Source organism: Eptatretus burgeri, chromosome 13 (genome assembly GCF_056783735.1).
Source record: "Eptatretus burgeri isolate ZD-2024b chromosome 13, Ebu_testis_v1, whole genome shotgun sequence".
In the NCBI taxonomy this organism is placed as follows: domain Eukaryota; kingdom Metazoa; phylum Chordata; class Myxini; order Myxiniformes; family Myxinidae; genus Eptatretus; species Eptatretus burgeri.
In genome coordinates, this window is record NC_140973.1 from 13,356,809 (window position 1) to 13,374,470 (window position 17,662).

Consider the following 17,662-nt stretch of genomic DNA (forward strand, 5'->3'; position numbering starts at 1 on the left):
ATCATTCGTCATTGTTGTTGATTTGAGTCTTCATTGTTTTAATAACATTGAGATGGGTGTCCTATCTGCTTGGATTAGCTGGTAGTCGTTTAATATGTCATCATACATTTCGTGAAGAGTTGACAAGTTAATACCGGCACCTCAACAAATTACAATTTCTTGCCGAAATCGGGTCCATTTGAACGTTCGTCCTGGCCAGCTTGTTCGTGAAAGACTTGGGCTAAACTTCCCTCTCTGCTAATCCTACAAGAAGGTGGGATTAATTGGGACCATTGGTAGTATAAGTGTTAGTGGTAGTCATGGTATAATAATAATAATAATAATAATAATAATAATAATAATAATATGATTATAAGTAACTTCCTTTGAGGATGTGTGCTGGCAGTGAGGGGTTTGTATCAGTGGCATCGGCTTTAATAGCTTCAGCTTGTCGGATTAACGTTTTCTACGATGCTGTGTCAATATCTCGTATACACTTGCATGTTGAACTATATCTGCATCATGATCATGGTGTGCACACAGGTGTTTGAGCAGTTCCACAAGGTTCTTCATTCGGTATCCATTTCGCTGCACCTGGTGGAGGTTAGCCCAGCTCTGAGCAAAGTGCAGGAGGACCTCCTGTGCGGGTCCGTGTCCCCTCCCGGTGCGCAGCTACCGAGCAACGTGGTAGACAAGCACCGTGTCACTCGGAGCGGGGTTCCCGTGTCCTGGTACCGAGATGTTCAAGACGTTCCTGAAGGTGCGGAGTGTTGCAAAGGGTCCACCTTGAATAACTTTGCTTTTGTTGTCAAGTTCTTCTAAATCCATATCACAAATGTTTTTTTTTCTTCTTTGTTTTCAGGTTTTTCCTTTTATTTGGCCCATGAGTTCTTTGATGCTCTCCCCATCCACAAATTCCAGGTGGGCACACTGTGTTCGTACTGGCATTCAATTTGAAGGTCACTTGTTCTGTTTCACCATGGCATTATCTTTGTATTATACTAGTACATTCTGCAAGCAGATAAATAATTAATCAATTCAGTGTAGAATGAGTGAGCAGTTTATGAACTCTTTATTTATGCCCAAGCTATGCCCCTACCTCTGCTGAGGAAGTGATGGGTCACTGGTACAGTTCAAGCTTCACCGCCTCTCTTTGAGTTTCTGAGCCTCCACCAGCCGACTTTTGTTTGCGGTCTTCTTCTTGTTCTTCCATTTTTTTTTGATTCTGATGTACCATACTCTTAATAGAGCATTGGTGCTGCCGAAGCAGCTTGCACTGGGTGGTTTTGCCATTGCCTTCCCAGCGTTGTTTGTCCATGCTCTGTCCTTTTAAATGCTGATCATCAAGCAAGGAAGCAGCACGGACCATTTTAAAGTCTTTGGTACGACTCGGATGGGATTTGAACCGCCAACCTCCCAGATTCGGAGCGGACGCTCTAACCATTACACCACCGAGTCTGGTTCCTAGCCCGGTAATAAAGTACTAAATGTTTATGTTCATCAGTGAGTGGATTGATTCAAAATAGCTTTACATAAATATATAATGATATCAGTCACCTGGTTGAACCTGCTTGATGAATGTGTGGTTGTCTCAACTTTATCCGAGATCTATGGTCCATCGGTCCTCAGCCTCAGTCATTCTATTATTGGTAAAACAAATGCAGAAAGAAAAGCCACACTCTGGTTTTTATCACAACGATGTAAAACAATTTTAATGTTTAAGCCAATTGGTTGACATTTAGTACCGGTCATTCGGTATGTGGTTCATCAAAGGAAAACTCAATTTTATGAAGATGTGAATTAAATTAATTTATTTGGCAAACATCTTGCTGCTTCATAGCTGACGTGTCTCATTGCAACGCATTGATTTCAGTGTTAAGGTTATTAATTTCCCTCTCCTCCTATCCCTTCCACCTTAATCCATGCTATTGCAATTGTACTGTCCCTCTTAGTCCTATTCACCCCACCCACCCCCACCTCGTCCCATATATTTTACGAGAAAATGAAACGGCACGCTTTTATTGATATTTTCGTCTGAGTTCTTTAAAAGATGGCAAAAAGTAAAATTGACCCAGACACAACCCTTCCTGTACCCTTTGGAACAAAACTGGTCAGCCATGTTGTGACTTCATGGGAAGTACGGATAGATTATATCAGAACTAGCAGAGTACCCGCCCTATGGGCGATCTTGTTCCATGCATGCAGCATCTTCTGACGCATACCTTTTTTTATAGGGATGGTGTATAGGCAACTGACAGCTCTGTGTAGGCAACAAAAAACCCCCAAAAAACACGTTATATACATGAAGCAAAAACATACCTACTGCTTATAATTCAAAACACCTCACTTCACTAAGCTTGGCGTTGGCTTCGCGGTTCGGGTGGTGGCTTTGGATCCTCGGGTCCTGAGTTTGTGTCCCGTTTCCACTGAATTAACACCAGGAGGTTGACTCAGCCTGCAGTCCTTCCGATGTCGGTGAAATGAGTACCAGAGTACTGGTAATAGGGATAGAACTCTGCAGAACATCAAAGGCAGAGACGCACCCTAACCAATGATGCAACCAGCAGCTAAAAAGGCAACACACGATGGGTACCTCACTGCACTGGAAAATGTGGGGACAGGAATACAGTACTTTAAATGGTGAAGACTTGTAATACCCTCCCCCACCTGGAGGTGGCGGTACACGATACACATTTAGAGAGAATTTGCGTCCGTCCCCTTTCCCTCCTCCCCCACCCCAAGACCACCGGCAAAGATAAAAGCACCCCTATACATTAATTGGGGTCATGTTGATCCTATGAAGCAAGTACGGATGTAATCTGCCCAGAAGGAGTAGTGCGACAAACACACACACACACACCGGTCCGTGAATAATAGTCAGGATGGTGACTGAACGCCAGCCCCATGATCACTTTGATCTCCCATTAACCCCTTGCTGATTGTGATAGAAAACTGAGCGTGGTTGGCGTGAGGTGCTTGTCGATCTGGATCCTTCAGCTCCCAATCTGCTCCGCTTTGTTCTAGCCCCAACTACAACCATGGCCTCCGAGAACCTCATCCGAGTGAGTTTTCTGGTCTGTTTTTGTTTTTGAAAAATCCATATGATATCTATAAAATTATTACTCAAACGGTTTATATGCAACCTGCAGTTTAGTTTACGGTAAACATTTGATTTTTAGTGTTTCTCGGCGTACGTTTCAAGAAGAATCCGAAGTCTTGAAAACTTTTTAAAGCAAAGCAGTTTGTGAAACTATTCAAACTTTTTGTTTGTTTGTTTGTTTGTTTACAATCCGGTTTGACTGTCTCTTTTCTGATAACTTGAAACCTGATGTATGGAATAAATATAAAATAATCGTTTTATTATTGAAGGTCAAGTTAACCAGGTAAAGAATAACTGATTAGCCTGATTACGCCCTCTCCCTTCCCCCTGCTTCGGCGCTCTTTTGAAATTGGGTCTCGAATTCCTTCCTTACAGTTTGGAGAGACCCGAGACCATGTGGAGGTGAGCCCGGAGGCTGGACTTTTGGCAAGCCGTCTGGCAGAGAGAATTGCCAACAATGGTGGCGGTGCCCTCATCATAGATTACGGCCATACTGGCTCTGGCACAGACACCTTCCGGGTGAGCATCTCGGTTGATGAGTGAAAAGGCGTGAATTGAGAACATCGCAGAGATCATGCCTCATTTGCAGATGGGGGTTGCAGCTCTGATTGTGATTGTTGTGATAATTATTGTGACACCTTTTCACTTTTTGGTCAACCTGTTGGTGTTCCCATTTGAACCCTTGGCTTCATGATGCATGGAACCCAGGTTCAAATCCCATAAGCGAAATGTTTGTCCATTTTCAACTAATGTCATTGTAATTTTTACTCCACCATGCACGCCAAGTGAAAAGCGAGGTTAAGCAATGGGTTAACTTTGTCTGTGAGCCTGGTGTTGGCTTAGCGGTTATGGAAGTGGCTTGGGATCCTAGGGTCCTGAGTTCAAGCCCTGTTTTCCACTGAATTAACACCAGGGAGTTGACTCAGCCTGTCATCCTTCCGAGGTTGGTGAAATGGGTACCAGTATACTGGAAATAGGGGCACTGCATCAGCGGCGTAGCCACACCCCTAACCAATGATGCAACCAGCAGCCAAAAAGGCAGCACACTATGGGAACTTTGTCTGTGTGTCTGTCTACACACGTCAGTTTATGAATCGAGGAACAACTTGATTTTAGTTGAATGTTAAATGTTGAACCTGCAGTTTAGCAGAACTTTGGCTCTGAAGTTGGCAAATTCTTTGGAATCCGGTCCCGATCGCACATGCGCAGAGGAGTGAGGTGATTTTTTTTTACACTGTCTGCCTGCCAGGCAGTCAAACAATTGGTTCTTGGTCGCTCCAATTGGTTCTTCTGACCACATCCTTATTAAAGTGGACATCTCTCTGGCTGTTATCAGAGAACCACCTCACCGCCGTCGAGTCTGGCATTTCACTCAAGCCGACTGGCAGGGTCTCCGAGCAGCCATCAAACTTACAGACTGGTCTCCTATCACTACTTTCTCAAACATCAACTCATCCTGGGAATTCTTTCAAAGAAACTTGCTCTCCCTCATGCACAGATTTATCCCCTCTCGTGTTCAGTTGTCTTACCCTTCCTCCCGCCCTTGGTTTACTGAAGCTTGTGGCGAGGCAGTTGTCCTGAAACAACTTGCCTTTGCCTCATGGAAAGCAAACCCAACTGAGGGCAATCTCAGTTCTTTCCACAAAGCTCGGAACAAGTGTGTAGCTACCCTCAGGAGAGCCAGAAAACAACATCTTTCTCATCTCAAGTCTGAACTCTCAAACCTCTCTCCCTCCTCAAAATCCTGGTGGCGTTTAATCAAATCTGTTTCTGGTGTATGTTCCCCCTCCATCCCCTCCCTTACCTCAAATGGCCGCACTGCTGATTCCACACGTGATAAAGCTGAATGTCTAAACTCGGTGTTTGCAGCTAAATCTTGTGTCCCAAACCCATCACTATCTCTACCCACTTTACCCAGTCGCACCCAACTGTCCCTGGACTCTGTATCCTTTTCTCCTGACAAGGTGGAGAGCTTGCTTTCAAACCTCGAGTCAGATTCTGCAACCGGTCCAGACGGCATCAGCCCACGTGTCCTCAAAGCCTGCTCTTCTGCTCTTGCTCACCCTCTCTCTGTTCTATTCACCCTCTCATTTTCCCAAGGTCATCTGCCATCTGCTTGGAAATCTGCTAACATCACTGCCCTGCATAAAAAAGGTGCAAAAACAGATCCCTGTAACTATAGACCAATCAGCCTTCTCCCAATCATCAGCAAGGTTATGGAATCCATCATCGCTTCAGACATGAAATCCTTCCTCTTCTCCAATGGCTTGATTTCCAATCATCAATTTGGTTTCAGACCAGGTCACTCTACCCTAGATATGCTGCTACTGCTCTCCCATCAATGGATGGAGGTCCTCAATGCCAGACAGGAAATCCGAGCCGTATCCCTGGACATATCACGTGCTTTTGACACAGTCTGGCACCCTGCCCTACTCACCAAACTCTCTTCCCATGGTATTCAAGGCCATCTCCACTCATGGCTCGCAGACTTCCTCTCCTGTCGCAGTCAACGTGTGGCCCTAAATGGAGTTCTTTCATCCCCTCTTCCTGTGCAGGCTGGAGTTCCTCAAGGTAGCGTTCTGGGCCCTGTTCTTTTTCTGGTTTTCATCAATGATCTCTCGGACTCTCTGGAAAATCCTCTATTTCTCTTTGCCGATGACTCAACCCTCTGCCGTACCATCTGTCATCCCTCAGACCGGCAAGCAGCAGCTTCTTCGCTCACTGCAGATCTGGATAAAATCACAAACTGGTCCAACACGTGGAACATGTCTTTCAATCCAGACAAATCTCACACTCTCACTATGTCTCTTCGAAAGGACCGTTTAGAACCCCCCCCCCATCCACTTTCTCAACAATCCTCTGGAAGAAGTCTTTTCTTTCAAGCTTCTGGGTCTCACTATCTGCCATGACCTTTCCTGGGAAAGTCACATTTCCAACCTTGCCTCAAAAGCCAGTCGCCGACTGGGAATCCTCCGTCGTGCAAAGTCCTTCCTCGGCCCTCTTGAGCTCCTGACCACTTACAAAGCTTTTGTCCGTAGCCTGATGGAGTACTGCTCTCCCCTCTGGGCTGGTGCTCCTGCCTCCCACCTTTCTCGACTTCACGCTGTCGAAACCAGGGCTTTTAAGATCATTGGCATCTCCCGCAATGAAGCTGAGTCTTTGGGCCTCTCACTCAATCACCGCAGGTTGGTCGGTGGTCTTTCTGTCTTCTACCGACTCCTCTCCAGCCTTGCCCCCCTGCTCTCTCTGCGATTTGTCCCAACCACATTTCCACAGGGCGCTCAAGGTCCGCCAACAACCCCCTTCTGGTAAAACTACCAAAATCTCGAATCACTCCTCATCTTCACTCTTTCATTGCTCTTTATTCCCTCCTTTGGAATAAACTTCCTCACTCTATTCTTTCCCATTCTTCCCTTCAGGCTTTCAAAACAGCTGTTCACCACCACCTCTTATCTTCCCCCATCCAAATCCTCGATCTTTTCTACCCCCGATAATCCACCCAAGCCCACTTCCTTCAATTCTCCTGCTTTCCTTCCTGAAAGTCCCTTTAATGTCCATCTTCCCCTCGCCATGTTCCCCGTCCCATCCCCATCCCTCTCCCTTCCACAGTTCACCTGTGTCTGTTCCCCAATGTTTTGTCCCTTCCACTCCCGCCCCTCTTGTCTCATGCCTCCTTGCTGTGAGTTGTGTGTTAGCTCTCATACGAGCCTCGACCAAGGTATAAAAAAAAAAAAAAAAAAAAAAAAAAAAAAATTTGAAAATCATTCCAAACAGGAAACTTTCTGTTTTTAAGGACGTCATAAAGGACACAAACAACAGACATGAAGAACTAATGTAACATGTTAAATAAGGTGGTGTGGAAGACGGTGTGCATCGACAGTGGAAAACTTCCGAATTTATTTTCCCAGGCAAAAATGCTACAGTTAGAACTATAGTATATGAGAGTAGTACTCTCATATACTATAGTTGGTAGCAGGTCCTACTACAATAGTCTGCAGAGAATTACGACGGGAAAGGAATTTTTACGCGGGGAATTTCTTCAACCTCTAATATCTTTATTTTATTTCAATGGAATTACATACGTGAACTCTGCAGAACACAAATTGCCTTATTGGTACTTTGAGAAACCTTCCGTTTAGCAGTACTTGGAAAAAATATTACAGCATTTTAGATCATCTCGACCAATCAAAATTTGCTGTTCACAGACCCAGTCCACGTCCTTGTTTCTCAAGACTGTGCGATTGCGCAGGGTAAGGTGTTCCATAAACTCTGTAGTTGTAAAAGTACTAATGCTTTGTGCGAAATGTGATTTATTTTTTAGCTCTTATAGCTTCGAGCCTCGACACTGCATGTTAAAAATAAAAATAATTAATAATAATAATTCACATCCACCCCTTCCTCGGAATCCTGATCTTCAAAACCGACAATTCTGTTTGTTTACCAAACCATTCAAGTAAACATGACATTCCTCGCTGAAAATTATGTCGTCTGTTGATTCCTGCTTGATCAATAATAATCCGACTGAATCCAACACAAAATTCATAACGTTGACGCTCATCGTCTGAGGTTAACTTGCTGCATCAATTGAATTTTGTGTGGGGAAGGCTTCAGATCAGACTTCAACACTCTAATGACACTGCTTTGGACACTCCGATTTGATGTGAAATGTTCCTTGATTTTCTAGGGCTATGTGCAAGCACTTCACCAATTCTGTTTATGGTCTCTGGAGTTTGAATATTCCTCAGATGTTCAGAATGTACTGCAATATTGTTCTTCATGGAGCCCGTCCCTCTCCACTTTGAAACTATACGACGTATAATCTTTGAGGTTGGTGCATTATATCGAGCGAATTGTCTTCTGAACGCACGATTCCCTTCTATGTAAGTAGCCTTGGGTTACCTGCAAAAAAAAAACCAAAATATATTTATATTTTTAATACATCATTTAAGCCTCTCAGTGGAGCGCGCGCGCGCGCACACACACGCACACACACGTACAGACGAACATGCATGACATTACAGAAAGTGCCGTCACTTCCTGGGACACTCTGGGTACCTGCGATGCCACACCAATGGCACTCAGCAGGGTAATTTTTCAAGAGGAATTTCCTCCTCCCCATGGATTCCAACCTATGGGGATTGTCCATATTCTTAATGTTTTAAATTCTGAGCGTCGAGCAAGAAGGCAGCACGTACCGTTTTAAGTGTTTGGTTTGACTCGGCCAGGGTTTGAACCACCGACCTCCCAGAGTAGATGCTCTAAACATTACACAGCTGCAGATCTGAATGCTAACCCTAACAAATTCACTATATTTTACATTTCTACCTACTAAAATTTTTATGAAATAAATTTTTTTAATTTCAGTACATTTTTGTGACTCACCCGATGCATGTTTAACTGAATGACCACAGTTATCCATATTTCGGGATGATCTGATGCACCACACGCTAAAAAATTATTTTCTCATCTGGTCCAGATTTTTGCTTTGGGTGTAGAGTTTGAAGTGTATTCATGGATTTTCTTTCAGCCTGAGTTTGAATCTCGGCCCAGCTGTAAACTGTCAACCCGGTGCTTCTTAAGCAGGGTGGTTTCATCAGTGCGTGCGTCATCCCTCAGCTGAACGTTCGTTAAACTGGGAGCTCCATCTGTCAGCATTAGTTGGTGGATGTTAAAGACCCCCCCCCCCAATGCACCAACCGCATCATCGTCCGTGGAGCGTATGCAAGTTATCGCGAGCACGCAAAACAAATAATTGCAAATTCCTGCTCTCGGCTACTTAGCTGAACGTCAGGCTGGCTGTCCAGTTCGTGAAAGACTTGGGTCAATAATCTTCCGCGACCAAACCTCCAAAGGTCAGAATAATTGTGATGTGAAAATGATTTCTCAAGTGTTTATGATTTATACCATGAATCGAAAAAACAACCGAGCAACGAGTTGCTGTAAACAACGCCGTTTTCTTTGCCCTCTGTAGGCGTTTCGACGGCACCATCCCCAAAATGTGCTGACAGCACCTGGCTTGGCAGACCTGACCGCTGATGTGGACTTCGCATACCTTTCCGAGGCGTGTGCAGAGCGTGTCACATGCTTGGGGCCGTTGGCACAGCGCACCTTTCTGCAGAACATGGGCATCAACCGTCGTCTACAGGTGCCTTGTATTTAATTATTATTTTTGCCTATGCAAGTGAAGAGCATATACGCGTGCCCTCTGATCCGGGAAGCTCAGAGATTCTTCCTGCTCTCACGGAAACTTGGGATGAGGTCGAAGCTGTCAACTGTGAAAAGTTGACCAGCATTGCATGAACTTCCCCTTCCAGAATATCTTTTATTTGTTTGTTTAACTTTCGATCTGGCAGTTACCAAAACTCCCTTTCGTTGACATGATATTAAACTAACTCTGCTACTCTACCCGAAGGCTGTTTCAGTGATACCGAAGCAGCCTCACGGCGAGGATTGCGCTAGGTGGTTTTCCTTTGCAGGTCAGGGCAGGAAGTTGGAATTTGGGCAGAATGGTGATAGCTTGCCTCCTCTTCGTGGAAAAAAAACACACCGTGGGATCTTTAACATCCACCATATGCTGCCAGACGGGACGCCCAGTTTAATGCCCATCTGAGAGACGGCACACACTCGATGAAACACCAGGATGACAGTTTATAGCTGGGTCGGGATTCAAACCCAGGCTCAGAGTGGCTTGACAGCTCAGAGGTGATCGTGCGTGCATTTCGGCTATCCGACCAACCAAACATAACACCGGATTAGACCTTGAAATATGTATAAATGCAAATACTGTTTTTATTTGCCTTTGTTCTCTGTTTTTAAACATTGCATGCTTATCATTTGCTCATGTTTAAAAAAAAAAAAAAAATCTTAAACAACAATAATGGAACATGGAACAGAACATCATCATAAGCCATTTCATTTAAATGCACATACGAAGGTGTAAGGTGGTAGTTGGAAAAGCATGAACCACAAATTGGTAGTCGGCAGTCCTGTGACTGCCAGCGTAGTTGTGCCCTTTGAAAATACCGCTGCAATGGTGTCTCGTTAATAACTTTCAGGCTATGCATACTGGAGACGGGGTCGTGTGTGAGGGAAAGAAGAAGAGGAGGGGAAAGGATGTTGAGTTGGATAGTGCATATATGATTCGTAATTACTCACCCCGAAGGGGATGTGAGACTATTGGTGTGTGTCCGTGTCCGTGTCCGTGTCCGTGTCCGACCGCATCTATATATTGTTGCGGTTCTGGGAACCGCATCCCTCCAATGCAACGGCATCCATCATGCAGTGGTCCCCAGACAGTTATTTCATGAATATATATATATACAGATAGTCCCTTCCTTCCTTGTCTAATGGGACAAACGGGACAAGTGTGTTGTGTGAATCTCATAGTTTGGTCTGATTATAACTCTAACTTCATTCCTATTCTTTCTCTCTATTCCTGAGGTAAATCCAAGCCGCGGCCGCCTGTAAAAGCCAGGGCTGCGCCCTTCACTGTAAGAAGGGGTCCTCGCGAAGGCCAGCAGGTGCTGCATCAGACACCCACCTGTAGAAAACTGTGGCGGCCCCCTTTGCTGTGAGAATGGGTGCTCGCGAAGGCCAGCCATAGAAAAACAACACACCAAATGCTAACAACTTACAGTACGCACACGCGCACTCTTTTCAACCCATTTCTGAGTCTAATAATGAAATCTATCTTCTTTTCCAATCCGAATCTCCATCTAATACTTATATCAATACTCTTTTCAACCCAAGTCTACATCTAATAATTGTATTCAATCTTTTGCTTCAATTCCTGACAAAGATCAGGGCTGGCACCGTGCACACCACCGCTTTTGATAAATCACCGCATGCTCAATGGCGACAGACCCACGTGCAGCCCCGAGGTAATTTATTATCGTACACAGATCAGGGCACGAATGGCACACATCTTGTTCAGGTCTGCGCATAGGTTTACAATAGCATCTTACCGTCGGTCTTCGCTGACCACCGCGGCCACGGGTGTCTCCCGCAGATGGCAAACATCCTCTCGCCTCTCCGCCCGCCGAGACTGCTGCCAGGCAGAGGTGTGCTGTATGGCTTGAGCCGCATGGCTTCCAGACAGGCAGCGCATTGACCGGCGCTGACCGCCAGTCTCGGGCACAGGCCAGGCGTTCGGTGCAGGGCGATTCATGTCACGGTGTTCAGAGCGAGATGATTCCACAGCTTGTAATCATCTTGCCGGATGTAAAGTGGAGCCGCTTCCGACAATCATGGCTGGGCCGTGTGCTGGCCGGGGCCCAACCAGAGTGCACGATTTGGGTGCCGACACATCGCTTCGGGTTGTTGCCCCCACCCTGCACCACAAGATCTATAAAAAGGATAGGTCGCGGGGCCGTTCGATCTATCTGCTCTCTGTCTGGCCAGGGATCGACAATCCGCCTATTCGCCTGCTCACTCCGCCTTTCTTTACCAGCTCGCTTCTGACTCCGCCCTTCTTCACCGACATGCCGCTGACCCCACCCATCCACCCACCCACCTGATCTTGTCTGCCACTATGCCCACTCGCTTTTGACTCCGCCTTTCTCCACGCACTGCCTTCTGACTCCGCCCAAAGTCCTTCCTTCACGGACGGTCGCAACCCATTCTCTGGGTCGACGCTCAGCGCACAAAGCGGGAGACGATTAGCCAGCTGTCAGGGAGGTATTGCCCAGCAGCATTCCCCCCCCCCAAACTTATTGGTGGTGCAGTCGGTCAATCATGCAAGGTATTGAGAAACCGTTAGCCTCATCTCCTCTCCTCTTTCTTCTCATTAACTCTTCTTCATCGGTGTGTGTGTGTGTGTGTGTGTGTGTGTGTGTGTGTGTGTGTGTGTGTGTGTGTGTGTGTGTGTGTGTGTGTGTGTGTGTGTGTGTGTGTGTGTGTGTGTGTGTGTGTGTGTGTGTGTGTGTGTCATGGCGCCTGTGTCATGGCGCCTGTCCTCGCTTAAGTTAAGAGTGGAGAAGAATTATATCGGAATAACTCTGCTCTGTGTCTGCTTTCGTAAATTGCTTGTATTATTGTCGTACCACACTTTTCTTCCTATCTCTACTTACACACAGCAATAAACTACATTAATTGTGCCACATTTCTTTCCTCGCCTGCCTGTAAATAAATTATGAGTAGAAATGTTCCCAGCTCATTTTTGTCTTTTCTTTCATTGATCCAGCATGGTCCGTTTCCTAACCTAGCCAGGACTTTATTCCCAACAATCCGTTGCTTTTAGCTGGTACGTCCTTGGCAGTGTCCCTCGGCTCCATCTGATCCGGAAAAGTGATCCGGTTCGGACAAGGCGTACCGAGGGCGTGTCCACAGGTAATTAGGTCATGTGATTAATTAGGTAACCCGGTTAACCCATAGGCGGGGGACCCTAGGTCACGTGGTTGAGCTATTGGCATTCACAGTCTATTTGCGACCCGCCGCGTCACAGAGTTATCCGTCTGCGATGGTCTGCGATTCCGGGGAGTCTAGTGGAAGCCCGAGATAGTTCCCCCCCCCCCCGGTGATCTCCTCACCCGACCCCCGCCCCACAACAATATTTTTGCTTTAAAAATGGTTTCCTCTGCAACTGCTTGTCCAATCGATACAAAACTCTATAACAATGGCCCATCACTTAACGATGGTATTCTTGTTCAGAATGAATGTGTGAGCATGTGCTCAATGCGTGTCATTCGAGTTATGCAAGTTTTTTCTTTATTAACTACTTCATCTTGTATAGATGATGTATTCAAATCTTCACAACACAATTTATGGCATTAACAATAATTTTGAACAAAGGGTATAATTGATTTTGCAGTCCTCAACCTCATACGCCGCTTGGTCATGCGCCTTGCGTAAGACTATGGTCGCAAAGGAAAATACAAACAAACAAACAAAAGCAGAAATCGGATGGTTTATGAATTCAAGATAGAAGATTGGCTGGTTTCAAAATGCATTTGAAGAACTGCTTACTCCATGGTGCAACCCAAACAAATGTTGAGTGTTGAGATTACACGTACAATTGAGTGTTGAGATCACACGTACAAGTTGGGCTTGGAATGTATGCATATGTACTGCATATGTATTATATGTGTGAATATATATGTAGAAAATATACATACACACACACACACACACACACACACACACACACACACACACACACACACACACACACACACACACACACACACACACACACACACACACACACACACACACACACTAGCGGGGTGTGCTTAAACATTGTGTAAGTATACGAACCATGCTTCCCCATTGTATCGGGTCGCTCACCTGCATTTTTATATTTTCATTCATGGATGTTGTCTGATGATTCTGTGATTTTTTTCTGGTGTACCAGCTTCAATATTCATCGGCACGCAACATTTCAGCTTTCTATGTCACCCAGAAGGTACCGATCTTTAATATCAGTCAGTGAGTGAGTGAGTCAGTGGTTCGAAAAAGCTATATATATATATATATGTATATATATATATATATATATATATATATATATATATATATATATATATATATATATATATACACACACACACACACACAACTTCATTAACCTTTATTTTTGTTGTCGCACATTTTTAGGTCGAATGTTCTGCCACGAAAAATTCTGCACATCTAATATGTAGATGTTGTCTGTTTTTTCTTGCTTGTTGCATTTTGCAGAAGTCCTTGTCCAAGTTTTTCCATGCCATGCTCATTGAGTGTGCTTATCATGAGGATGCAGCTTGTTGTCATGATCGCTGAGTCTGTTGTTGGGCAGTGATAGGATGGAAGATTATTTCCAAGAAATAATTTTCAGACATTGTGTTCTTCTTTTTTTACTGCTACAAACTAGCCAACTGTATTTGTTTTTTTTTATTGATTTATACTCACCTTGTAAATGCCTGTGCTATTTGCAGGTACCATCAATAAGATGGTGGAGAAATCAAGATATGTTTAGAAGAGTTAGTTATCTCTTGGGTGTCCAACTCTGGAAGATAATGCATAAATGGAAGTGAGGGAGCAGAAATTTATTGTGACTTTATTATTGCCCGTTCAAATGTTAAAAGTCTAACTTTGTTTCGTTGTTTTTGATGCTGCTGACCCCAACTGTGCACAATTGAGTTGTCCACTGCTGGGTCTCATCTTGCAAGGTAATGATCTTTGTAATTGCCAGCTCCAACAGTGTGCTGCTGTTGGTTTCCTTTTATTTCGTATGCAGTACATGGCTGCTGGTTGCTTCATTTGTTGGATGTGTGGCTATGCTGTTGATGCAGTACCCCTAGTAGGTTAGAGCAGGAATTTGGAATTTGGCCAGGGTGCCCGCTGTAGCTCACCTACTCTTGGTAAAGGACACCTTTGGATATTTAATGTTGGGAGACAGGACGCTCGGCTTAACGTCCGTCCGATGGACGGCAAACACACTGATGTTTGGCCCTTTATGCAAAACACCAGGATGGCAGTTTAAAATAAGTGGGCCGAGATTCAAACCCAGGCAAGACAGTTCAGAGGTGAGTGTCCATATCTCTCGGATATCCTGCCAGCTCTACTGTTAATTCTTATCACATACATACACCTCTTGATAGCATTAGGGCACCAATGGTGTGAATTTACAGTAGCCAGGAATTAAGAATTTGGTCGAGTACTATCGTGTTTTGCCAACTCATTTTCAAAGGTACTGCAGAATCTTCAACGTGCACAAGATAATATTAGCAGATAGAAGGTTAGCGTATCCCTCCGAAGGACAGCACACTCATCGATGCAACCAACGCCTTGTATTTGAAGCACCAGGATGACATTTATAGATGTGCTTGGAATCGCACCGATACGATTCAGCCCAAATGCGAGTGTGCCATGTCCGTGCTCTCTCTCATCATTTGCTACCGTGAACGGTGCGAATTGCTGGGGTGTGATTTGAATTGTGAAGCTGCATTCTTGAGATTTTGTTAAACTGGTGTCCACATTACCTCGTGAAGCTTGTAAGGGAAGGTTAGCACTGGCAACAATCATTCACGAGGGTGCGTTGCTTGTGTTTTGCTGTTTTCATACAGACGTTGCAAAGAGGTACGCAAGACGATGCTTTGAGAAAGCGGCACGAAGCTGGCTACTCCATGCTCATGAGCCTCGACCAGATGGGTGAACGATTCAAGTTCTTTGCCCTTCTACCCCACAAACGCATGTTGGACCTTGAGATTGATGGGGGGCAGAAAATAAAAACACTGCCTGTTGCAGGTTTCACTGCACTGCCTTTGTAAAAGGCAAGCGTCTGCCTGGAATGCTTTGTCTTTTTTTATTTTTATTTTTTATTTTTAAACAATATTTCATGAACAAAAGGCTTGCCCACTCCAACCTGTATATTAAGCAAAATGGAAATGGCTGTGTTTTTGATGCACTCTGATACTTCACCCTGAAATAATATTTGCAATTACCACCACATATTGAGGTAAAGTGCATTTCCATAACAAAGTTATTTCTCTCCGATGTACCGTACTGTTCACAGAGCCGTCAGTGACGTCGAAGCAGCTTCCTTAGCAAGCATTATCCTGGGTGGTTTGTTGTTGCTTTCCCAACAGTAGTCATGGCAGGAATTTGTAATTTGTTCAAGTGCCGGCGATCGCTTGCCTACTCTTCGCGAACGTGTGATCTTTAACGTCCACCAACGAATGCTGGCAGACGGCACCTCCAGTTCAACATCCGTCCGAGGGACGACACACACATTGATGAATCACCCTGCCTGTGAAACACCAGGATGACAGTTTATAGCTGGGTCGGGATTCCAGCCCAGGCTGTACAGCTTCGAGCCGAGAGTACGTACCTCTCGGCCATCCTGCCGGTACACCTGGCACTTATAAACCTGATCGTCAGGTCAGTGTCATGTTCACACTTTGTGTGTTTTGATCCGTGATAAAAAAATATTTCACAAAAAAAAAACAAGACGGACCGATAAAACGAGTCATTGACGAGACCCGGTTCCTATTTGTGAGGAATAAAATCTGTCCTCTGCTGAACAGGAAGTGAAGGTGTTTTAATCTTCTTGATGTGAAACGTTTTCGATGATACGCAGGCCGTGTGAACCATTTGCAGCGTACCTGGGTTTTTGTTTTGTTTTTTTTTTAAATCAGTCTTGATGCAGAGACAGTCTTAAGAAATACTTTTTATTTTAACAACACTGTTATGTAAATTAAAACAAACTCATTGTCATTATTAGTGCTTTTTAGTTTTGTTAACGTTTGAAGGTGAAGAATGCAGTGAGACCGTCACGAATAAGTGCAAAATAAAGGTAAGAAAAAGTGATTTTCAAAGAACGAAAAACGAGGAAAGAATTGTATAGGTCACTTCTGTCGTAATTGTTCATTCATCGTCGGTCGTCGCATCGCAAATGGCACATATGGATGGATTGACTGTTTTTTCTTTGTTTAAAAATAAAATTAAATAAATTCTGTGCACAGAGCTGCTTCCGTTTATTCATTTGTGTGCGAGTGTCACTGGTATAAGGCCGGGTCGGAATGACTGCCTTGGGAATTTCGGGGATTTCTTCAATTGCCAAGAATGGGGGTGCGGAGGCTGTGCAACGCGACCGTTTCATCTGGTGATCTGAGTTTCACAACATGGTTTCTACTTTGCAAAATGGCTCGGCATTGTGTTCACTCGATCGCTCAGCTGCTTAACATCACAATCCACGCTTTCTAAAGAACTGCAGGAGTTTTCAGGTTTCAGACCCCATTGATCGCCTTGATTCTCACGTGTCGAGGAAAGATTGTGGTCGTCTTGGTTACCTCCGGGCACACCGAAGAGATGGGCCGGGTAAGGTAACGCGCACTCGGCTGCGTACTGCTGCCACCGGCCATCGTCGCTTTCGTGGGTGATGAAGCGTTCGTTCACGCAGTGTTCCAGCTCTCGCAAGTCCAGCCATGTTTGGTAGTCCTGTGGTGGAGATTATCATATGATTTCCTGAATGACAAACTTCTGAGGCTCGGGTTTGGGAGGTTTGGGGGATAGGGGACGGGGATGGGTTGCCCAAAGGATGTGAACAAATAAGATCTTGCACTCCTTTGTTTCACCAAAGCATTCATTATTGCACTTTGCTCTGCACCTGGATTTGTTGTCATGAATAGAATTTGTACATTCACTAAACAAAGCGCGGCCAGCATTGTACATGTTTCCACCTGATATTCGGTTTAGTTTCCCTCCCCACCTGGAGCCAGGGATGATTGAGGGACTTCGCAACGCTGTAGCGCTTCCTGATCTTCACTTGCAGCAGATTCGTGATGAGGTCAGTGGCTGTGTGGTGAACAAAACAGGTGAAAGGCATATTGTCTATATGGTCAAAGGTGTACTGTGTAAGGGGTCATTTAACTTTTATGTATGCACAGGGAAGTTTAATTGAGAAAAATAATAAGGAAGGAAAATGGAGGGGGAGTATAACATGTATATAATTATGTTTTTTTTTTAGTGATTCTGAGCGACGTTAATGTCTAAATGGAGGTTGTTTTTTTGGGGTTTTTTAAAATTTTAACTGAGTTGCTTTTGAAATAATCTCCCTTTACATATTATCATGGCTGGGAATTGCTAAAAATCATAATTCACCCACAA

The 17,662-nt window shown here is 44.7% G+C and overlaps 2 protein-coding genes across 13 annotated transcripts in view; one reads left to right on the plus strand and one right to left on the minus strand.

Annotated features, from left to right (window-relative positions):
* NDUFAF7 (NADH:ubiquinone oxidoreductase complex assembly factor 7) overlaps positions 1-16,519 on the plus strand; it is a 35,093-nt gene extending 18,574 nt beyond the window's left edge. For 8 of the 10 annotated variants that reach the window (XM_085851181.1, XM_085851179.1, XM_085851183.1 and 5 more), the window contains 7 exons: positions 523-739; positions 842-900; positions 2,928-3,041; positions 3,455-3,598; positions 9,051-9,224; positions 13,431-13,481; positions 15,121-16,519. In XM_085851181.1, the coding sequence (XP_085707307.1) occupies positions 523-739; positions 842-900; positions 2,928-3,041; positions 3,455-3,598; positions 9,051-9,224; positions 13,431-13,481; positions 15,121-15,324 (963 nt within the window). In that variant the 3' untranslated portion in view covers positions 15,325-16,519. The remainder of the gene's footprint in view (positions 1-522; positions 740-841; positions 901-2,927; positions 3,042-3,454; positions 3,599-9,050; positions 9,225-13,430; positions 13,482-15,120) is intronic. The other 2 variants (XM_085851182.1, XM_085851180.1) reach the window with 2 other exon arrangements.
* LOC147013875 (serine/threonine-protein kinase D3-like) overlaps positions 16,208-17,662 on the minus strand; it is a 74,233-nt gene continuing 72,778 nt past the window's right edge. For all 3 annotated transcript variants that reach the window (XM_085851178.1, XM_085851177.1, XM_085851175.1), the window contains exons 17-18: positions 17,265-17,350; positions 16,208-16,993 (exon numbers count right to left, since the gene is read on the minus strand). In XM_085851178.1, the coding sequence (XP_085707304.1) occupies positions 16,685-16,993; positions 17,265-17,350 (395 nt within the window). In that variant the 3' untranslated portion in view covers positions 16,208-16,684. The remainder of the gene's footprint in view (positions 16,994-17,264; positions 17,351-17,662) is intronic.